Genomic DNA, 24,463 nt, shown 5'->3' on the forward strand with positions numbered 1-24,463 from the left:
AATTACAGTCGGCCGCTCTGGTGCAGCTCCCCCCGGGGGGCTGGAGGGCTAATCGCTGTGTTCCTCACAAACCACAGAGGAAGTTTTAGCATTCCAGGAGTTTCGGCCCACCGCCTTGACCCCCTCAGCCAGCTCTGCCTGGCCCCTCAAAAAACACTAAGCCTCTCTCCTGCAGAAAGTCCTCTGAAAGGTCTCCACCAATCACAAGATTGTAAGTCGAACTGACTCCGCCCATCATGGCTCGATAGGCCAAACCTCCCACCGTCAAGGAATTCTTCATAAACTCAAACAGCGGGAATAAGGAGAATCTCTTTTCATAAAACTTCGTTTATTTATGATGTTGGACTTTGTACCGTTTAATGCACTCGAATTCACTTCAATGGGTTTTAGTAATCAATGTCATACGCATATACAGTATTTTATTTGGAAACTCAAACTGTTGCCACAACAGGTCCGAATTAATACGACCACCTGGTTCTCCTTCTTTCCAGAACGTGCTGCAGTCCACACGACGCAATCCGTTGATCTGTTTTGATTCAATTAGACAGAGCCTGATGCTGTAAGAATTTCTGCTCAGTGTCCGTAGTCACATTTCAAATTCGTTTCCTGGGGGTGGTAAAATTTAAAAGGTTCCACGTGGACAGTATGCCTTTCAAAGGAACTTAATTCCTTGAAATGCCCCCCACTCAAATGGTCCAGCAACTGGGGGGTCTTTTCCATTCCACTAATAGTAAAAATTTATAGGAATTAGTGACCTGCTACTGACGCTTTTTGCTTCTCAGAGCACCGTGCATTTTCCAGCAAAACACCACAGGAAATGAGCTTGTTAAAGAAAAACATCGATGTGCTTTTATTCTCCTTTGAGATGTTTCACAAAGAAACTCTCCCCACCCCCCAAGTGCATTTGAACTGAGGATTTCCCATCTCTGTTCCACACAGGGGAATTTATAGTTTATTAACTCCATTGTGCTTAACTTTTATTTTTGGAATCATATTGAAAATCTTGTCATTGTCACACAGCGGCTGTACTGTTTCATGTATTAATGCATTTCAGTCTATTTACATCTCTATTGGATGCCTTTTTATCTAAAGCAACTTACAATTTAGCCTTTTTATATAGCTGCAGATTCTACTGGTGCAATACAAGTTAGGTACCCTACTCTAGGGAACAACAGCAAAACCCTCCTGGGCACTCAAAGCAGCCACCATACATTTACAACCCTCAAACACCACACTTCAGGCTTCCTCCACTGAAATCTCTACAACAGGAATAAACAAATAAAGGAAAGTTTAAATATGAATATATCACGGAAAGGTCCCTGTTCAGCTGACGTAGGTCAAGGATGAGAAATAGTGGTGGTAGGACACATTTCCCACAATCCCTTGCCAACAATAGCCCCCCAGCTGTTCAAAGTCTGTGATAACAACAGCTGCTACGAGGTCTGGAGCTTCTTGTTACTATGACAACGCTAGGCTGATTCATATTCATAGTCCTTCTCTTCTAATAAAGTAAGTGACATTATACTATAATTTGGTTTCCATAAAACATAAGAAGAGAGAACTGGGCCTCTCTGAGTCGGAATGTCTAGCTCAAAATAGGTAATTAATTTTCTATTCCTGGTAACCTCGGTAACCCTGCTGCACCCACACAAGATACACACTTGACGATCGATGCAAATAGAAACACACACTTTCTCATGTGTCAAAACTAAGAATAGGCCAGCCGATGAGGCCAGATTTGGCCGTAGCTTTGAATATTACATGACAATATCTTCGGCCGGTCGGTGTGGGGCTAGGAAGGTGTGCTGGTTTAGCGAAACAAATCAAATGCCATTGAAAAGTCACGAGCAGAAACTGGCACGGTGCACGCAGAAGATCACACAAAAGTTGCCCACAGGTCTGGAATGATCTGGTCGAAGAGGAGACCAGGAAGGATACAACATTAAAGCCAAATAATAAACTTTAGAGACTGCGCTTCTGTTAAAACAAGCACTAGTGATCTGCCTCACAACGTTAGAAGAAAACAGAGATTCGGTTTTCAAAAGGTTTTTGGAAAAACGCTTCACAATCAGAATCGAAACTGAACTGCAGCATTTTTTAAATAAATTAATTCACACTGTGCACTGAAAAACTAACTAAACCAAATGCTAGTTGGCGCTTTTGAAGTTCAGGTTGCACTGGGGTCACAAGTCTACTGTGCTTTTCAAAAGTCTTCCTGAGCGCTGACCATCGGACACAAGTTCCGGAACGTTCCACACCCAGGGTTGGTTGTGTTGATATCGGGCACTGGCCTCGCCTTGGGACCCAGGACATTTTGAGGACATCCCTGCAAAACGGGACCCTGCGCTTCACGCTACCGTCCGCCTCCGGCCACTTAATGGGAGATATTAAATGTCGTCGTCGCTGAGCTTCTGCTGAAAGAAGGGATGCCTTTGGAAGTGAGCAGCGGTGGACATGTCACTCTCCAGAACATGAGAAGGGACTATGCTCCCATCTGAATGTGCACACTAGGGTGTGATCAACAGCTTGTGACTGTTCCAGGAAGCTCCGCTGTAAGCGACTCAGCTGAAGTGCCGTACTCGGTCCGAGCATTTGAACAACGCACCCAGTTGGCTGTCAAACATGATGCTTAATATGCTACTGTTCAAATAACACGCGATGCAGACGGGTGATTGTTAAATGTTACACAGAATCTCTGGCTTTTATCAGTCGTAAATCTCAAATGAACAGCATTTCCAAAAAAGCCGCACAAAGCACCAGATGTTAAAAATGCTTTTTTCCCCCAGTGCTGTTTGATGTTTAAATGGTGCTTCTCCTTTCCGCAAGATAATTCTGCATGGATCAACAACTCCTATTAACCCCTGAAGAGAATGGTGAAAATGTGACAAGGCAGATACTATTTCGTCACTTACATATATCTATGCATTCCCAACTAAATTATTTAATATTTGTAGTAGGCCTAATCATTATCCATCACTACTGCTAAATTGTATTCACATAGCTATTATTTTCTGCCTAGAAATGTTACGTTCTCATACATTGTTATGAATTGCTGCACTAGTAGACTTGTGCTGCTGGTGAACAATTTCTTTAATGAAACTTTTTAATGAAATGTTCAATGAGAGGGGTGTCATGGTGGTGCAGTGGTTAGCACTGTTGCCTCACACCTCTAGGAACTGGGTTCAAGTGTTTGAAAGGATTCCATGCGTGTGGAGTTTGCATGTTCTCCCTGTGTCGTCGTGTGGTTTCCACTGGGCACTCCGGGTTCCCCCTCCATAGTCCGAAAACACGCAGAGGCTGACTGGCACTACTACACTGCCCATAGATGTGTGTGAGTGTGCTCTGCAATGGGTTGGTGCCCCATCCTGGGTTGATCTATGCCTTGTTCCCATAGGCTCCGGACCCCCATCAACCCAAAATAGGATAAATGGTTTCAGAAAATGGATGGATGGCTGTTCAATTAGTTTGTTCATTTTGTTCACTGTGCGATTCTCCGTTCACAGCAACATTTATTTTGTACACTGTGTGATTCCTTGTTAACTGAGTTGCTCTTTCTTCATTTCATTCAGTGATTCTTTGTTCATTTCGTTCAATGAGTGATAGGCCTCCTAAATTCACTGAGATTTCTCATTCATTTAGTTTACTTGTGATTCTTCGTTAACTCGATATTTTTTCTGCATTCTTTTCTTTCACCGTTTGCTTGTTCGTTTTGTTTAGTGTGTAATTCTTTGTTCACTCAGTGGTTTTTTTTTGTTAATTTTGTTCACTCTGTGACTTTATTCACTCAGATATTCATCATTCTTTGTTCAGGTGTGATTCTTTGTTTACTGAGCCAGTCTTCATTAATTTTGTTCACTAAGTGATTTGTAGTTCATTTTGGTCTCTAAGTGATTAGTTCCTTGAGTGATTCTTTGTTCAATCAATTGTAGCTACACAATTTAATAAATATACATGAAACATTGATAATACCATTTTAATAAACATAAAAAAACATTTGCCAGAAATATCTAAGATATGAACATATCCAAGATGGACTCACTGGGAGCAAAAATGAATGAATGAAAGTAAATGAATAATTCTGGACAATTTTTTTAGCTGAACAAACTCAAAAGAATCAATTCACCGAAAAGAATCGATTCACACTTTTAATCCTTTTTTAAATCACTGTAAACAGTTTAAAGTTGAAAATTCAAATAGGATACATTTAAACACTGTAGTAATTGTTGAGGATAAAGTTTAATACCTTTTAAGTAGTCTAAGTATGCTCATAATTAATTAAGGCAAGGTCAATCTGTGCTGATATGAGGGTGAAATTATTCATATTTTAATGTCTCTCGTGTACTTTAAATGGCACGTTTAACGCACATGATCTGGAACTAAGTTCTATAAAAAGTTTTTAATGCTCTGCTTTTGGAGATACTTCAGTTCAGCTTGGCGCACCATGCACTGTTGGGGTAAAGGGGGGGGGGGGGGAATTCCAGGGAATTAAAGGGGATTCAGAGGACAATGGCTGCTATTCCGGCAGGGGTAAGGGAACTCGGCTTGGCGTCAGGGGTGTGGGGGCGGTTTTAGCCACCGCGTTTAACGAGCAGGCAGCTGATGCAGACAGCTGTGCCAGACGCAGTAGAGGGCACACGGGTACGGGCGCAAGCTCCCTCCCATAAACAGACACGCACACACATACACACTACACACGGCAACAAGGTATCCTCAGTGCCCTGCCGCCTTTGCCCCCAGCTCCTGTGATCTCCCACGCTGCCTTTAACGCACTTTTTGCATGCTACAAACTTCTTTTCACACAATATCTGCCCTTTTCGTGGCACTGTTTGTATGACAAGCCCCCTAATACGACAGAATACACCATGACCGTTTCCTAAGACCATCGATTCACCCGCGCCGTTCTGTTTGTTTTGAAAACATCGATTTCTTGCCGCGTCTGGGGGCTCCGTCCTCCAGTCGGAGCGACGCTCTGCTCAGAAACGGCACAAGGCCCGACTGGAAAAGGACCCGGCGCACTAAATATATCCCACAGCGAGCCGATGAGTCAGGTAGGTTTGAAAACAGTTTTTTCTATCACCGCTGTGGTCTAATCCCCTTTGCAACACCTTCCCCTCCTCTGCCACCTCCTCATTCCAAAACTGTTAACGGAAGCATGGTCAGATTTTAGCACGAGATGACTAACGACTGTAAACTACAGTAATCAGCCAGATACTTTACTACAAAGGATGCTGGGAAAAAAAAGGAATGGGTTGGCAGGGAGATCATTTCTGTCCGTCAGTGATTTGAAACGTGCGCCAGAACTTTAAGGGACGAGAATAGTGCCCCCGGCGATGACTGCGCTATCTGTTTTTCCGCGGCTCTGTGTTCTTACAGCACAGGCCCATTTCGCCCCTCCTTCCTCCCCCCAACAGCAGCCCCCGCTGTTCAGGGCAGGCTGAGCCCATGCTCCCTTTTGCTCTAGGCGAAGTGAGCTGGCTGTCCGCCAGGCGCAGGCCGAGCATACCCCCCCTCCCAGCCCCGCCCCCATGGTTCCAGACAGTGGCCGCCTGCGAGCTTCCTGCCCCAGGGGGAGATGGGAAGGCCGCTTTGCTTGGGTTCCTCCGCGTGAGGCAGTTTTCAGACACTCCTGCCATAACTCAGTTGTGCCACTCTGAGGGACTCGTCAGGGGAGGGGGTACTGGATGGGGGGGGGGGGGGGGGGATAGCTTCACTAAAAAGGATGTCAGGGGCATGTTAAAACAGAAGCGCGTGTTAGGATGGATTCTGTGGCGGCCGTCCATCTTCCTGATCAGGCAGAAATGCTGCAACCCCTCCCCGGCAGGGAGGTGGCCGTGACCTTTCGACAGGATGGGAGGGGGACCCTCTCGCTCTCTCTCTCTGGCCGCCGTCACTTTTTAAAAGGTTGTGTCATCTTCAAGGAGGCGTCCAGGGTGAGCCGCGAGCTCTGAGCAAGTGCCTGTATTAAATGTCTATAGCAAGTATATAAATACCTTTGCTGCGGGGGCGTCCGCCAGAAACCAGGGCCTTGAGCCAGAATGATACTCCGCCCGCTTCCAAATGTGGGGGGGTTACAAGGCAGGTGCATGGAAACTCGCCGCAGCAGCACGTTTCACAGGTTGCGGTCACACTTCCCAATCCGCCGCTCGGAGACCATGGCAGGGCTGAAGGGCCCCCTTGGTTTGTCTGGCTGAGCCCCTTACCCCCACCCCCCCTTTTCAGAGACTGCTGTCTTCCCCCAAAGTGCCGGTCATTCTATCATAGAGCTGGCAAAACCCCAAGAGCATGTGAAAGAACTACCCCCCCCCCGATATGGTAACAGCTGTTTACGTTTTACTTTTAGTGCGGGTTGCTCTGAAGGCCTTTCACCAGGTGCCTCTGTGATGGGTGACTGCCAGGTTAAGTACTGCCACCATTTCTCCCTTACAGTCGAGCGCTTTCTCCGCCGATTCGGTCGCTCAAGTTACACTTCTTAAATCATATTTTATAATATGTTGAAACGCTGCACATTAACAGTTTGGAGCTTATGAAAGGTTTATCGGAGCAAGGTGAAGAATCTGACTGTTTAAGCTCAGAATCTGCTACACGCATCCGACTTTGGTTAACGTTATCAAAAGTAGGCTGGAGGTTAACGGACAGCGGGCTGTCAGTCTGCCTGGGGGGGGGGGGGGGGGGGAGCGCGTTAGCATCACTAACGCGAGCAGCAGACCGGCCGTCGAAGAGTGATCCCAGCGTTACGTGAGCCTGCCAACTGCAAAGGTCCAAGGAGCAAGACAGGAAATCTCCTGGCTACACCGGTGGTTCGAACGAAGATACATTCAAGTGATGGAAAAACAAACAGAGGTTTCTTTCCAAAAAAAAAAAAAACAGGCTGACGACTCTCCAGGATGTTTTCAAATACCACAGTAATCTTAGTCCCCAGTGAAAGCATTCCTAGTGAGAGCAGGTAGTAGAACAGAAAAGCCTGACGCTGTCAGACTGGCATTTTGAGATAGTTACACATAAAGCTGTCAAGCGTGACATTGCTCAGAACAACGGGAAGCGGTGATGCAAAAGGGCAGCTATGACAACATAAACGTTGCCGAGAGCAACGGAAATCTAACTTGGCATTTTTGGTGAATCTGAAAATGAAGGCATATTTCACTCTGGCTGCAATGTATGACTGCAGAGACAATATTCGAATTTGACCCCTAGCGCTGCAATCTGGCATGAGAAATGTAGTCTCCCTTATATATACACAATGTAACATATACATTTATGTGTTAATATACAGATATTTTCACGATTATGTTTCATTAGTAGCAAACGACAAAAAAAAGCCAAATAGGTTTTTTTCTTTTAACATGATAACGTTCTACGCTTATATTTCGTGTTGTCAATTTAAAGAATCTGTTCTTTTTCCTTTGCCAAAGAAGCATCAGATAGCATGCAAATGATGCTCGATAACTTTGACAGAATCTCTGAGAAAGTTCCTAATTGCGGCTTTGGTAGCTAGCCAAGATAGGTAATAAGATAGGTGATTAATTATATTTGGCCTTCTCTCTAAATGAGCTATCTAGCTAACAAAAGAAACTTGGCTAGCATGCTGAGTTTTCCACCAGCTTCTACAGAGCTAATAGCATCAGAGTGCTAACAGCAGTCGGGTCTTTAAATACCCATTAAGACCTCCTGTTTTGTCTGCCTTGTCAATGTTTTAATTGAAAAGTACACAATTTCCCAGTTCCACTTCCCGCATTATTCCCAGCGTAGGCCACACCCTTTCCCGCAGATACTTACGCAAGAAATATTACCAGCAGAAACATGAAAGGTGCAGAAAATTCTCCCAAGTACTTTTGTTTACAGGATATGCTAACCAGCGATATAGGAGAAAACAGGAAACGTGAGCACACTTCAAAAAGGACTAATGCATGAAACACATGTGAGTCATAAAAAAAGTGACAACACATAAAACTCGATTTCAGCAGGATCATTTTTCAAAATGGCACATTTGCTGAAGCCCAGAATGTTAAACAATGTGTGGCACAGTTTCACAGTTATTATGGCCTGGCAAAGGCAGAACACGCCTCTCCATGATAGGTTGCGCTTAGGAAAAAAAACAGAAGTATTGGTCTTCTAGTGGAAGTAAGGAGATGCCTAGAATCTCACCCAGAACAAGAAAAGTTGGGGGGTGTGTGGGTGGCTGGGTGGGTGGGGGTGGGGTAATGTGCCAAATAGTCACTCTGTTAATGGGAAGCAGGCAAAACATGTATGGAAAGCGACCGCAGTTTAAATCAGCGATGACAAGCGGTTTGCTCTCCGAGACCCGTGATTACAAGTCCTCCGTAACACTTGTTTGTGGGAAAAAGTGTGTTCACCAGGAACGTGGAAGCCAAAAGCGCACTGTCTCCTTGCCTCAGTAGTTTGGGACCTAAAACGGCTCTTGTTTCAAAAGTATCTTTTAGAGAATCGCTTACTGAGACCAAGGAGGTAACATAAACCTCTAAGTAGCGGCTGGGAATCAAGACCTAAAATTTGTCGTGTCGGCTTTTAAAACCTTACGAACCCCTGGCAGAAACGCTTGATACGAATTAGAATGGTGGCAAATTGGAACTATTAAAAATCTTAATTTGTAAACTTAAGTAAAACAAAACATATCTAAGATGACCTTCCTAAATTTCTACTGCCAGGTTTACAACTCCGGGGAAAAATTCCAAGTTTGTAGCTCATTACGAGATAAAAGGAAGACAGTGGAACAGGGCCACGGATGAGCGAAAGATATATATTTTCCAATGCCTGAAATTAAGCAAACAAATTCCTTCGCCACGGACTCTGACCGAGCTCCATTTGCAGAATGTTTGCAAAATGGAGGTCAGGCTGTATATTTTTAAAAAGTCCGGTGGAAAGAGACTCTAAATCATATCATATGTCAAAGGCAGAGAAAAGCCCAGGGCTTTGAAATGTCCCCAAGGTCCGTAATGCCTGGGACACACATTACATAAGACAGATAAAAAATAGCTTCCCTTGAAGGTATATGGAAAACAAGAATGTAATATCACATGAAAAATACATTCTCTAAAAATATCTGGCACTCTTGTTTTCCCTTTTTTTCCAGAGGCATAACGTAACGTTACCATCTTGGGAGAATCTTTCCAGACATCAGGAGTCAATGATGGCCAATAAGCGACAGCGATGTGTTTTACTGGTTTTTTTTGGCCCGCCCGTAATCTTCTGTACTTTTTACAGCCTTTGGCGATTCAGCATGCAAGGAGCCTCGACACCCTACTGCTGAAAAAGATACTGATTATGAACTTTGGGAAGCTTCATTAATGAGCTGTAGTCTGAGGAAGAACAACCGCTGGATGCGGCCCTACGCCAGACGAGAATCTGCTCACAAATGTTATTCCCCGTCTAGGCTGTGTCCAGTAAGATGATACTCCGAGACATTGGCAGGAAACATTTACTGAGGGAAGGAAAAAAATTGCTTTAAATGATGTCATTTGGGCAGACAAAGGGGGAAACAAACATAGTTTTTATTTACCCCGATTAATTTCATGACAGCATTTCACGCAACTTCCCATTAAACAGCAGCATGAAAATCGTGCATTTGGTTCCAGAAAATGTTCTAGTGAAATGAAAAAAATCAGTACTTACTTTTGACCATAAGCATTGTGTGATATTCATTATGTGTACGAGACATAACTGAACTTCCCCGTTGTAAAGCTGTTTTTGACATCACTCAAAACAAGATCAAGGAACCGAAACAAATCCGGAAATGTTAATTTGTGTTTGTTGTGTTCTGTTCTGTGATTATTTTGGAAAACAAATGTGAAGATTGTCTATGGTGGCATTTTCTTTGCTTTGATCTTAAACAGAATTCAAACTAAATATTCTCAACCTTTCCCTTTATTTTTTTTGTGCAAGCCCTCGGATATAATAAATTTGGGATTTGCAGGCAAGCAGACCTCATATTCCTCTCAGTGTGACTGCATTAATTTATAGGGATTATCAGCATTCCACCAGAGATAAGAACAAAAGAGCAAGACGGCTTTGTCGCTGTATTCCAAGACTTTAGACGCAGCTTTAATAATCACATGTTGCTAATTTGATTAGGCCTTTGATCTTTGTGCAAAAGTAATTATTCCCCTCTATAAAATGCTTTTTTTAATTATTATTATTTCATTTACAGAAGCAACAACAAAAACAACAATAGCACTAATGAAAACAATGTGCCAGTAGAAAATATTAAACCCAATTTTGTGCTTGTGCCGAACGGCAGAAATTCTTTCTCGAATGTTATACCTGCATGGGCTCATCTCAGCCACGTATGCGCAGCCACGTATGCGCAGCCACGTATGCGCAGCCACGTATGCGCAGCCACGTATGAACTGTCACAATCACCGCGGCCATTACCAAGTTACTTCACATTAACCGTCTGTCCTGGTTCTCATGATTAATGGGCGTGGAGTATTCCTTATGCTATAGTGTTAGAATCCATTTTACCTATAAACCTCAACTTATTTCCTAAACACTTGCCCATGATCCACAAAATGCTACCCCCCAAGGACCCGGGCTGGGGGGAAAAAAACAAAAACAAACTTGCAATCTCCTGAACTATTTTACGTTAGGTTTTTCTGTAGGCTAGTAGACGAAGGCCTGGACAGGGTCTGTTTTTGGAAAAAGTCAGCGGCTGAATCGATCTTTCCCATATATATCAATGCTGAAATTAGTGAAGAGTAAGTGGCTGAACGTGACATCATGAATCTCTTACATCTATTACATTTGGCATTACTGTTTGCACCATCCTTGTTGGACGTGCACACTCGCATCACCACTCTACTATCAATATTAGCGTGAGCTATCAGCTTTAATTTTGTTGGCCAACCATGTTAATATACATCACTTCCTCACCATTAAGGGAACCTGATTGGGATGGCGGGGGGAGGGGGGGGGATAATCTTCAGGATCCTTTTCCTCTCTTGCAATTTACATCAGCCATTTGTCCAGTATTTATTCTCAGCCTACAGTCAGAAGCTGGCTGCTTTGTAAAACCTTTTTTTCCTTCCAGAGGAAGAAATCCGGAAACAACACCTGCTAAACAGCATATAAATATTTATACCAGAGTCCTGCATCAGATTGTACTCCAGAAAGCCACGCCTCAGCATCTGTTAAACTGAGATGTGGAGGATACACAGCTAGCAGCAGCCGCTAGCTGGATGGTGTCTTTAACATAATATAGATGCATATTTACAATGCATATTTTTATAAGCCAATATTGATGCATATGCACGCAAACTGCTGGTTACATTAACACTGCCTAAATTTTACACATTTCTTGAAGTGTTGATAGATTTGTCTTATAATTGCAAGGCAGGAATCGTAATTATAATGAATGATGCTGCAAGAGATGTATTCAGTGCCATCTAGCTATAACCAACCTCTGTTGTTGGTACTGAAACCTCAAAGAGACATGAAATATATTTTTATGAAAGAATACTCCCTGGGATAGGCTCAAGCCCCCCCCCCCCCCCCCCAAGACAAACGGATAGATTTTTTTGCTAAATATTAAGAATTCCCCCAAGATAGCATTCGATTTTCACTTTTATCAAGCAAAAGTGCTTTTGAAGGCCGTAATGGACAGAATTGAAGTCGCACTTAGCATGTGCTGCTTATGTGCATTGCCTTGTCTTACAGTTGTACTGCTTTCTATATTCTCTGGGCGAACGTATTGCTGTCCCTAATATGCTGAATGGGGAAACGTTATATAGGGAACATTATGGTGTTTTCCTTCGCTGTAATGCTCAGGTACTACCTCAAGATGCTAATTTGTAGTCTTAAAATGCACTTTCTGCAGTTTCTCGGCCTGCGCACGATGGGACGTAGCCGGGCCTGGATGGTCATTAAACACTTCCATCGCTCGTGCAACGTATAAATCAGGCAATTTATTTCTACCTCACGGGTCCCTGGTGGCCGAGCAGAAAGTTCTGCCAAGGAAGCGGAGCTGCTGAATAGGCAGAAGCGAGTTTACCGTGGGAGGCTCGCTCCGGCATGAGAGTAGTCCAAGAGCAATAGCAGGCCTCCTTAGCCCTCAGAGGGCCATTGGGATCAGCCAGGCTTAGTTCTCCCGGCCAGTCAAACCCCTCGGAAAACAATCGGTGGGGCCCTGGTGCCGAGCTAGAGCCATGCGTCGCTTCCGTAAGAAGACCTTGAAACGCTCCGAGGTGGACCCAGCTGACTAGGACCTTATGAATAATTCTAATGCTGTTCTTTCCTTGAGAGCGCAAATGCGAACGAGACAATCAAGGTCTCTCCAAGAGCACCCATCCTAGAGCAGCGTGTGCTGAAGAGGATTAGCTAGCTATGCGAGGCCCTGTACGAAATGCTTGCTGCTTCGCTGTTTTCACACATTTAGGTCAGGAATAAAAACAAATAATGACTTTAAGGGGGCCGGTTTCCACGTGACTAGAGCTCCACGGCCGGGCAACGAGGCCTGAGCAGGCCGCAGACGTCGTCTGTCCTCGGGCCGCTATTTCCTTCATTTCGCAAAAGACCGAATCACTTTATTACCGATAAGGAAAGAAGAAGCTGCAGGAATCATGCGGCCGCACGACACGATGTAATTTACCCAAAGAAGGGGGAATGGGAATATGCAAATAATGTCTGCATATTTTGTATTTGCTGTTTTGCCCCTGGGCTGGTTGTCCCATAACACAAATCATCAATTAAGATCCCAGCAGGGTTTGTATTTAAAGTGACATTATCCAGATCTGCTACACAAAACGACATGCACTTACAACCTCACAGTGCCATAACATTATAATACAATGCCAGTTCTGTTATAATGGCAAAATGTATGCAGGAGCCATTTACTTGTCTGTGGTCCCTTATTAGCTTCTGTGTAATTAATAGCCCTGTGTCTTGCAGCAGGATTTCACTATATTAGCGCATTCATATGAATATCCCCGTTAAATTGCACACCTACGTGTAAAATATGCAACTTCTCTCGAATTTATTTTAGGCTTAAATATATACAAAGAAAAGATCCTGTAAACTGTTACACCTTCCGAATAACGCTTGAATAATCCGTGTCTCTCCTTTTCAATGCATTATCTCCAAATATAATAAGGAAGCGTGATTGCAGAGTGGGAGATCATGAGAATATGTGCAGATAACACAAGAAGGGCTGAAAGAAATCAATTATTATGAAGCGCCATTTCCTCACACGTAAACTGACATCCGCGAATAAGGTGCAAAAGTCGGTTTTACTTAATTCGGTTTTATTCTGATGGGTCTTCCCTGAATCTGTATCTGCGACTGGTGGAGTTAACAGCACTTGGCTCGGCGGAACAAGCCCAGACATTTACAGCGATACGCGGACATACTGTTCGACACAATGATGTCCTTATCAAATTTCCTGTACGACAGATTCGCAGACAATGACTATCAAAATTAGAGCTAATAAATACACAGAGACAGAAGACATTCTTAGCGCATGGCATTATCTTAGAAGGCTAGTGTTTTATTAGATGTAAATAAATAGATTTATATGAGAAAAAGTAATGAAAGAAACACAATGTCCTAAACGTCTAATTAAAAAGAGTATCAGTTCATTAACTCCTTTTTGACTCTGGCAGAAGCAAAACAAACAAACACAAACATAGTTTATATGTGTCACAGAAACTTTCTGGGAGTGAAAAAGGCGAATGTGATGTAAACAAAAAAACCGACACAACACAAGATGAAAATACGCATCTATTGAACTAGAAGAAGTTATCGTCAAAAAACATTTTACATAGACCAGCGAACTAATGTTACGAGCAGGCTTGGATTTGTGTCTAAACCAAGCAGTGTAGCTACTTTAACGTCTGACATTTGCTTAGTTTATTTACGGAAAAGCGTTACTAGCTCTATATTAGAAACATCTCCAGAGTCGGATGTACCAAAAATTATTTTTGAATAACATGCAATAAGGTTGCCTGAAAAATATTAGTCTGCACCCAGGTGATGATGTCAGATGAGGATGAGTGATTAAAGGTAATTGCAGTATAATTGCTGATAACTACTTTTACTGTTGATTGATGATTACTGGTCGGGAAACTTAAATAATCTAAGTTACAAAGTATAAATTGTGCTCCAGTTTTCTACTGATGAAAAACTTTCAGAAAGTGACGCTGTGACACTGAACGAGGGCGTTATACTAAATGAACCAAAAATGGTTTGTGTTACTTTGACTGAAACCGTCGGTTAATTGTCGCTTGTTATTTGACTATGAGGACCATTGATGCGGTACATTTGGACTGTGTTTGGGCCAAGGCCTGAAAATTCTTGTGTTCGACATAGAGTCGTTGCCGTGACACGAATGTTCCCACAAAACAAAAGGAACAAAAAGTGGTATAAACATAGAACCGGGAGCCATTCACCCCCCTAGAATTTAATATCATATAACCAGGATGTAAATGTCAGTATATCTTCATGTATGTTGTGGTCGAGTCTTCTATGTCCCAAATGTTGTTATGGAAAGACGTTTTTCAAACTAAATCAGCAATATCAGGAAGGCCCTAACAGGCCCTTTACGTGTTCGGAATGAATAGGTTACCGATAAAAAGAAGATCCTACTGTGGTCTCTTGAGAATTTAAATGAGAATGAACAGAGATTCATAAAAGGAGTAGTTACGTCTGTTCTTGACAGAGGCTGCACAGGACACGGCCAATCTCTTGTAGTTATGGCAGACAAACAGTCCTTGTCACCAAGTTCTAATGTTAAATAGCGAAATCAAATTCCCCAGCTACTCCGAATCGGGTACATTAGCAACAACGAACAGTACAGTTCAGATGGATGACTTTATACTTCCACAAATGGAGAGAATAAACTGCATTTAACATTAAATACAGAATAGGCCTACGCTATTTAAAAAAGGGTGTAAAATGTGAACTGCTGTTATTATTGTCAGTAATTTTGATTTGTTAGGCTTGCAGCTTCCGTTGGTAAACTTTTAAAGTAACTAGCACGCCTTCACGCAGATATTCTGAATGATATTACTGTGAAATACCAACCATAAGACTAACAGTAAGAATGTCAAACAAACAATAACAATCTGTAGCACAATTACTTTTGGACTGAGGAATTGTTTTCAAAAATATGGCTAGAATTAGGGTTATTATAAATCCAGCAGGCTTTTTCTTTTTGAAGAAAAGTTCAGATATTGGCAGTCCAGCACACTTAGTTTCCCAAATGTGTTTTATAGCCTGCTGACAAGCCTTAACCTTAAAAATTACCTTTGCCGATGTTCAGTTTAACGATCTTATATATTTCACAAATAGATTTAGGGGGCTACTTTAGACAGTTGATGTTTCATTTTCGTTTTTCTAAAAAAAAAAAAAAAAAAAAAAAAGCACACACTTGATCCACACAAATTAAAAATGTAAGATTAAGTAAAACCATATAGATTAAAAATTTGATTAATTAAAAAAATTATATTAAATCCTTAACATGTAACATGATCATAATGATCATATGTACCCCCAATTTAAACATTATATATATATATATATATATATATATATATGAGATAGATAACATTAATGATGCTTCAAAAAAAAAATTTTAAATCCTAAAAGTCTATCATGAAATGAAGGAAACAGAAAGGCTGCAGCACAAAACTATTAAGCTAAAAAATTTACAAGATTTTAAAATATTTAATGGAAAAATAAATCGTCATACGGGTGCACTGATTAGAAATTATAGGAAGGAAAATAAACAGGCGACGAAAATATGAAATATTTCTCGTATTTTAACGACCACATATTTGATCACTGTAGCCAAGACTATGTCTCAACTTAGATAAGGGCCGTAAATAACGGCGAAAGGATCTGATAGACAAATAAACACAAAATATACAAACCATGAAATTAATTGCATTACACGGCACACGCGCGCCAAGCATTCCCACCACTTTCTTCTATAATACAAACGCAATACAGTGCAAAATTAGACTTCAGATCTGCTTCCTTTCGCGAAAAATTATGTTACAAAGTAATTTTTTCATATGCCGATTTAAAAAGCGAGCACGTATAATGATTACGTATGTTGTCTTTGAATTAACTGATGGTAAAATAAGCTACAGTTACATTTTATTTAATCCAAATATTCCATCGGGTAAAACCAGCCGACTGCTTTTCCACTTCAGTACAAAAAATGTATCTATTTACGATGTTGTGCTTCTTTCCTCTCCTCCTCCCTCGCTCTATCACACTCACTCACATCTCCCTTCTCTCTCTCTCTTCTCTCTCTCCCTCTCTCTACCCTTCTCTCGCTCTCTCTCTCTCGCTCACTCACTCCCTCACTTCTCCCCCTTCTCCCTGCCCTGGCCCTGTCTCTATGAATAATGTCCTGCCTTTTGTAATGAGAGCGGAGGAAAAAAAGACACCGTGGTGTTAGGCTCGCCTGTGCTCTGACATTGAAAATGAATGACAGCTTACCTGAATGCCAATCTTCATCAGACTGACACTGGGCTGACAGCACAGCCTATACTCCCCAGCACAACCAGTGACGTCTACCATCTAAGACCCCTCCTACCCCCCCCCCCCCCACCACCTCATCAACACCCCCCCAACCCCCACCCCGCCCCCCTCTACGGATCCCCCTTCTACCATTACCGTACACACCCCGAGCCTTGCGCTTATTCTCCATCCTATCGGCGGAACCTGCTGGCCCCCTGCCGGCTAGCTCTTCAAAATACAATATAATTATAAAATTATATTATGAACGAAGAAAGAATCACATAATGACAACGATTTAAAGTAATCAGAAATAAACATTCACAGGATAACAAAACTAGAGAAAACAGCTAGTAAAACGTTTTACACTGGAATAATAATAAAAAACATGACGAGACGTAGGTATTCTTTTGATTAGCGAACAACCTGTTATTTCCATCAAGTAGTTTAATTGTAGGCTTATTTAAAGGTAGGCTTAAATGTATCGATTTAGCATAAAGCTAAAAAGCCAAGCGTAGCTCCGTCCTAGTTTGGAGTTTCCCGGTGGCCGAGGTATCTTCGTGAATGGTATGGATTTGAGATGAGATCTCAGCTGGAAATGACATAATGTTCAGGCGCAAGCTGTTGGTGAATAAGCTGTCGGCTACCTAAATAAAAAATGGGGAAAAAACGGCAAAATGCGATAGCTGGTCTAATGCGAGTCCACGTAGCACAACCACCGGAGAGAGATGAAATAGTTGTTTTTTGGTAGCTCTCGCTAATGTTCACGCAACCAAGCAGCTACTGCGTCACCTTACGAGGGGTGTGAAAAATATTTAGCGAATTCATTCAATAAAAATTATATTTTATCATTTGGATTCATTACATAATTATAACTCGTAAAAATGTATACAGTAAAATAACACAGTGTATGATTTTGTCTTTCTTTCACTTGAGATTATATTTTAATATGAATAAATCGCTTCTCGCATTGTAATGCTGAAGTTAAAATCGGTTGAACTACAACTCCCAGGAACCTCGTGAACTTATCTACGGCTGCTCTGATTGGCTGCCCGGCGCCGTCATTTTGTCGTGGAACCTGACGCTATTTGCAAGCACCCCCGTAACTAAGGAAGCCAAAGACCAAAAGAAGGCAGGTAAAAAGTTATCTTTAAGTTGTATGATACTTAAAGTATATTAGCATGTGTTACTTAGCTACACAACGATGTATAATTCCAACCATTCACAAAATGCAGGATATATAAATTGATCGTCAGTCTGCTGCCGATATTATCTTTACCGCCGCGGTCCTGTCTGCTGAAAGGAGCCCCTGTACAGGCTGTGCAGGACTGTGCTGTATCTGATTTAGCACTACCAACCTAGCGGTTGTTACTTAATTTCACTTCCATATGGGCACGAACGCTAATGATATCTTGCACAAAATGCCACATTAATGAACTAGCTAGTATTAGTGCAAACATAGCGCTGTATTCTTCACTTGATCGTTTTTTACCGTTTCACTTCGATATGTGTAGGTTAGCATGCATATAATCAAGAATATACATACGAAAACTGAAAATTGGTAAAATGAAAAAGGCAACACGACGTTATAGGAATGTAGATATTTTTTAAAATAAATGAATTGCCCCGCAGCACCCTACATAACCGGACGGAACCCAGACAACACGAGGGTCCTGTGCTGCATGCGTGTGCATTTTTGTTTTCTTATTTTACGGAATCCCCTTCGCTGTCTCCTGATGGATCCCACGGCACAGATGTAGAAGTTACCCCAAGTGTAAATTTTGTTCAAGAGGGAGGATGCCTGGCACGGTGTTGGGCGTAGGTCCGGGCGTGTTTCTGCTGGGTCTCATCTGGATCGCCACTCTGCTGCTCGCCGTATTGCTGTCTAGGGCATCAAGATCGGCCAAGTAAGTCCCCCCTTTTAAATTAAATTATATAAGCATGTGGGTAATACTATTTTATTAAACTGTGCAACAGAAGCAACAAATTTAAATTGTTCGATTAATAAGTTAATTAATAAACCCACTGTATTTGGTGGGATATCTCCTACCTCCAATGTATTACTTGCCTCAATGCGCCGTATTTTTCTTTTACCCAGACGCAATAGAGTAGGTTCACTGGGCAAGTTCTCCTTATATTAAAATAGATGATATGCTACGTCTGCTATAACACACGTAGGCCTCCTTCAATCTCTGGTTATCTGCATTTTTGCTGGGGAAAACATTCGCACATCTATGCGAAAAAAGGAGGGAGGAAGTGAGAGAAAGAGTGCAAAATAAGAAAAGCCAGAAATGAGACGCAGAGGCGAGTTGTGTTTCGTACGAAATTTGTCACTGAATCCCGGGGGAAATGTGTCTTGGCTGTTTTGTTCCTGCTGTAGATGCCAGTTGATGTTGTTAGCAAACCAGCCGGACAAAACCAGTTTTCTCGTTTGAAACTGATTTTTTTAAGTAGGCTACTTGTACCTCGTCACTTTTCATCAGTTGCACTGTTCGCTTAAATCAGGTATTCACTCTTCTTCTTGCTGTACTTTCCTGAAATTTGAAACCGTTAAAACTAAGAAAGGCGTACACGGATTTCGAAAAATTTCGTTATTATATATCCGGAGTTGCCACTTGTTTTGTTAAACATATTCTGAAATAAAATAACGGATGAATGACCCATTTGCAGATTCTCCATCATCCCGCTGATCTTACTGGCGATCGTGGTCACGCTGGTGCTGCTGTTCTTCCCACGGAGCTCAGAGATTCCCACCCCGGTCAGGGAGGTGGAGGTACGTGTGTCACAAGCACAACCGTCATCGAGGAAATTCAGGCGGTAGATATCGGCCATTTAACATGGAACAATAATGTAACCGTACAGGGGATTATACAGTATAGTCTTACAGCCCAACTCTATGTAATAACAGAGGGGAATTCCAGACTATGACACTGATTGGGTCTATGGTTTATGTTATAGCTGCATTAAAAGTAATCTAAATGGCAAGAATTCTCCAAAGCACTTTGATTGTTTGGTTATTAAGGACTCTTCTGCCTGAAGATCTGCTGCCTTTCCTTGCATTACAAACCATTTAGCCACTTTTACATGGAACACTCATAACTCAGAACCCACTAAGCCTATATTAGCTTTGTTTAAAAAAAAAAAAAAACCCAAAAAGATGGCCTGGGACTGTGTCTTCTTGACAGGCAGTGCAGGGAATGTTCTCTGCCAGTGTTACTGACCACTTCTGCTAAACAGTAGTTGTAGTGAAATTAATAATGCTCAGCATAAGTTTGATATAGAAAAGCAATAACCAAATAAAGACAGAACATTATTTAGTCTAATCAAACTATGAACATGTGGTAGATGCAGATGAAATCCTTGCAAGTACTTATTAAGTGTGGAATATACAGGGAAAAAAAACAATAATTAAATTTATTATTAATAAGGTTACAATGTGTACATGGGTTAAAGAACAAAATAATTTTCCATAGCGAATCCATTCCTTTGGATACCTAAAATCTCATTTTTATTACCTTTTAAGGTAGTAAAATCTCTAAGGAGATTCACCTCCAGTTATTGTGTGTTATTGTGTTGGGAAGTTTCAGAATAATAATTTTTTTCTGTGTAACATGTTCCGTAACAGTGTATCTTTATACATTGTTGAACAATGTACCATTATTCCAAACGCTGAGGTTTTCAGTGCAGTTTCAGCCAAACAGAGTAACATGTTAAGACACCATTTATATTCAGTTCTTCTTTCACACTTTTCTGTTGTTTACCGACCACACATGGGGTGTGGTCACACTAAGGGCGCAGGTACTTTTATTCACATGAATTAAGAGATGCCCGCAGCGGCCCGGTCTACGGAAACATCCCTTAACAAGTGGCCGCTCTAGTGTAAGCAGTGGCTAACCTCTCACTGTTAAACAAAAGCAAAATATCACAGTGCCAATTAGGCCAGCCCCAGACAGGGCCCCCTGAACACAGCGTTCGATGCTACATTAATAAAACATGGCCCGGCTCTGTGCTCCACTGGCTGGCTAATTGGCTAATTAAAAAGTGAGATGCGTTAAACGAGAGAATATTGCATCCGCTAGAGATGTCCCCCCTCCCTGCCCCCCCCCCCCCCTCCCCGCTCCGTCTTTAGTCGGCGGTAGATTTTTGCATTCTCGTGTGGCTCGACATTCACGCGTCGGCCCCCGCTCCTCCGGGAGCCAGCCTGTGGTTAGCATTGTCTCTTCCTCCCCGTGATGCTTTCCTTTAACAGAAAAACAGCAACTGTCCAAGTTTAACCTCCGCTCGCTGTGTGCATATAAACCACCTCCTGTGTTGGAAACCGACCCCCCCCCCACCGTTTCCACAGTGTGGGGAATTGTCGCCCACTGCTGGCTGCTGGTGGATTTACAAGACAAAACGAATAGCTGGAAATGTACATTCAATATAACACAATCTGAGAAATCGTGAGCCACACGAGAATGTGCTTTATATTACAAAGCACCCGATTTATAATAATGTGTATTTAGTGTCGTCACACATATCCAGCTAGGTATGTGTAAAGCTTGGTTTTCCCTGTAAGCAAATCTCTACAATGCAGTTGAACGTTATATGTAAATGCTGCAAGCCAACTTCTTAATTACATTTCTGAAGATATACTGTTAGCCTCAATCGCAGAGACTGGTCAGCATTTCTGGAAGAATGAGGCTGCAGTGACCTAGACATCTCTGACAAACATTCATCCCCAAACATTTCGTAGGCCTTTCCTTTGAGAAAGGGAGAGTATTTCCGTTGGTTATCGCAGTTACAAAAGGCTGTTTTTAGGTTTTTCTGACACCTGGTGGTTTAAAATTGCAAATTGTTTTTGTTTTATTTAAGTCAGTTTGTTATCCCAAACTCCGGTCTTCATGTCCTGCTCCTTCTGCGGTCCGTGTCATCGTTGGCTGTGTATCTGTGTATGTCTCGTTGCAGACGGTGGACGGCTTCTTCGTCGGCCGCTACGTGCTGCTCTCCGTGGCTGGGGCGGCTTTTTTGGCCGCCCTCTTCCTGCTGCTGCCCCTCCACTTCCTCACGCCCGTCTACGCCAAACCCCTGCAGCTACATTAGCATGCAGACACGGATCTCGCGGCCGGGCCGTTAAAGCCCAATATCAGCGTCTTTATTTTTTTCCAGTGGATGAATAAAGCGCTTTTCTCGTGCTGTATGAAAGATCCCAGGACAGTAATATCACTACAGCATAACAAGAAGATAGCAAACTGTCTTCTCAAAAATTATTTTGTTAATATGTTTATTTTTTCCACTCCTGCTGATGGCATATTCGCATTAAGTTAAAATGTCAGTTCTCCAGCATTTCCTTTCTACGGTTTGTTGGTTGTACTGTATTATATAGGCCTATTGCTACAACAAAAAAATGTAGAATGTGCAATTTCCTTGAATTTTAATGTATGTCTTTAGCTGAGCATTTTGCAGAAAGTACCCTCAAATGCTTTTCTCTGTAGTTCTCTGTTTATTCGTTATATACATTTCTGTATATTAGTTTATTTTTGCAGTGTGACTACCTTTGTAGTTTATAGTAATATTTTTGTTCTGCTTACATATAATTTCCGAAGCTTTCAATAAACATAGTTTTATATTTTCTTTTTATACTCAATCTCAACTTATCACCTCAATACCAATGTTTTGCTGGTTTTGCTCTGATCATTTCTGTCTTTACCTTACTGTCATTAATTTTTTTCAGCATATTGCCAAAGAAGCAGGTATTAGAAAGTAAAACGCGTATGGTAACGCGTGAATATTTTTCATAGGTGTTTAGCTTTTATAATTCCTCTTAAATCCGGGTTTTGAGCTCTCAATATAATGCACTGTTAACTTTTTTGGGGCTCCTTTAATACCCAAATGCTGTTGGGTCTAATGGGGACCACCCACCCTTGGAGATTATATGAAGTGACAGTCCGCTGGCAGGGGCACCAGCAGGACCCCTGCATCTGAGGATATCGGCTAGAGGCAGGAGCTTTTTTTACAAGGATACTGTAGTACGTGGCTTTTGCGTAGTGAAACTGTCATATTGCATGCGCTTCTAACCATATCGACATGTTAATTCTCAACTGAAATACTACTCTGAGAAATGCTAGGCAACTGAAATGGAGAAAATTGAAGAATTCAGGATGTTTTACAGACTTCTAGGGTTTTCAGGGTTTTTCTGAGATTCATTTACTTTCAAGATGTTTCCAGCTTCTAATGACATGAACTACTTAACCTTTTCTGTACTCACCATTATACTGGAGTTTTAAATGAATTGCTAGTACAGTCTGTGCAGTTATTCTCAGCTGAAGCTAAAATTATATAGTTCAGTATGACGAATTTGTTTATGATTTGAGTCTTACGAAGTGTCCCGATCAGACTTGTTTAACGAACAAACAAAACAGAAATCAAATTAAAGCGAAACTTAAGATGCTAGATGCCTTTAACCATTTACCTGTATAAATCACTTGTTATTCATGGGTAAGATTGCACAGGATCCCAGTGGATTTGGGCCTTTATGGCTGTGGGATATCGGAGGGCTTAGAAGGGATGGTGGGCACATGGCCCATTGCTGTGGACCTGTCTGGCTGTCATTAACATGCGGTGGGAAAGTCCCCCTGTCTCGTGTTCTGACGGGAATCGTACAAACTGCAAAGGAGACTTTTAAGCATATATACAGTATCCTTTGTTGTGCCAGCGCCTGGTTTCACTTGTGCAAAAGTACAGGAGTAAAGAGAACACAGAGGTCCCTCACCCATTATTTGACTTCATAATGCTGTTTGGGGTACTGGGGTTGCGGGGGAGTGAGGGGAAGGGGGAAGTGATGTTAAGGATTAGGGCTTCAAAAGTGGGCAGCTCGATTACATGGGCACACCCCCCCCCCCCGATTTTCCCTCTTTCCCCGGAATCCCCCCCCCCAGTTAAGACTCGGGAGACGGGAGAGACGTGCGATGAAATTCCAACCAAGACAGAGAAAGAGAAACGAATGAATCAGATCCAATCCTATTAGTTCCGGCCCACGTCTCTCCACAGAGCCCATCCTCCATGGCGGGCGACTCGGTGGGTTAGCGAGGCTGAGAAACAGGGCTCTGGGTGCATGAGTGTCTAAATATAAACATTCATTAATTATTTGAGATTCATCAGCTGCGGTGACAAAGAATTACAGCAACCATCGACTAAGGGAAGGTTTTAATGTTACCGTTATCAGCCCCAAAGAAGTAGTTAAAGCATGAATATTTTAGCTCTCATATTTTGCTTCATTGCTCATCATTTTTATGTTTTCAGTCACCAATGCATCAAGGCTGTGATCTTTCAATCACATTTCTTCTTTTAGTTAATTAGGTGGTTAGCATATTAGCTTCAGTGGGAATGGTTTCCGCAGCAACAGTTGTCACATAGATGGTGTTCTGCAATTGCACACCATTCCTCGTCTGCAGAGCTTTCCGGTCAAGGCATCCATCTGACCCAAGTGGGCAAAGACAGGGTATTTCCAGCCTGATCCAACCTGCACCTTTCAGGGTGGGGAGGCTGCATTTTAAAGATGTTGTCAGCCCCCCACCACCATCCCTCCCCATTCCCCCATAATGTTCCTGCTTAATGCTGGTTTCCAGTCCCTCTCTGGGGAGTGGGAAAATTGGTGGGACAAAGCGTCAGAGGGATGGGCTGGTGTGGGTTTTGGGGGGGGGGGGGGGTGAGGGCTGGAGTGGTCATTTGGAATCCAGAACGGGATTCTTTTTGGGGCAGCCAGCTGGATGTACAAAGAGCTTGCGGCGGAGGTGGGGGGCGGGGGTGGGGTGGCACCGTGAGACAGGGAGAGGTGTGGGGGGGGGGGGGGGGAGAGAGGTGTACACACAACACAGGATGTGGGGCGTTGGCGGCGGATTTCAAGGCCGGGGAGGAGGAATGGTGTAGACCGTGTCCCTTAGATGGCTGGATGTACTATTGAGGCCCACTCAAGCAGAAAGCGCCCCCCCCCCCCAACCACCACAAATTTCTT

At 42.5% G+C, this 24,463-nt stretch overlaps 3 protein-coding genes and 1 long non-coding RNA gene across 4 annotated transcripts in view; 2 read left to right on the top strand and 2 right to left on the bottom strand.

Moving 5' to 3' along the window:
* The window catches only part of pknox2 (pbx/knotted 1 homeobox 2), a 66,073-nt gene extending 49,534 nt beyond the window's left edge, over positions 1–16,539 (bottom strand). The window contains exon 1 of the mRNA XM_049017170.1: positions 16,453–16,539. The gene's annotated coding sequence lies outside the window, so the exon portion shown is untranslated. The remainder of the gene's footprint in view (positions 1–16,452) is intronic.
* Positions 15,808–24,463, top strand: part of mmp9 (matrix metallopeptidase 9) — a 278,561-nt gene continuing 269,905 nt past the window's right edge. Inside the window, exon 1 of the mRNA XM_049017725.1 lies at positions 15,808–15,819. The gene's annotated coding sequence lies outside the window, so the exon portion shown is untranslated. The remainder of the gene's footprint in view (positions 15,820–24,463) is intronic.
* LOC125745179 (uncharacterized) lies at positions 18,238–19,029 on the bottom strand. Its single transcript, XR_007398588.1, has 3 exons — positions 18,793–19,029; positions 18,521–18,702; positions 18,238–18,355 (listed from the first exon to the last, which is right to left on the bottom strand). It is a non-coding gene; the product is annotated as an uncharacterized LOC125745179 (long non-coding RNA).
* On the top strand, positions 18,267–22,089 carry tmem218 (transmembrane protein 218). The gene is made up of 3 exons (XM_049017738.1): positions 18,267–18,377; positions 19,141–19,243; positions 21,418–22,089. Exons 1-3 carry the CDS (start codon positions 18,268–18,270, stop codon positions 21,550–21,552), a joined length of 348 nt encoding a protein of 115 aa, XP_048873695.1. The 5' UTR covers position 18,267; the 3' UTR covers positions 21,553–22,089.

Source organism: Brienomyrus brachyistius, chromosome 6 (genome assembly GCF_023856365.1).
Source record: "Brienomyrus brachyistius isolate T26 chromosome 6, BBRACH_0.4, whole genome shotgun sequence".
In the NCBI taxonomy this organism is placed as follows: Eukaryota; Metazoa; Chordata; class Actinopteri; order Osteoglossiformes; family Mormyridae; genus Brienomyrus; species Brienomyrus brachyistius.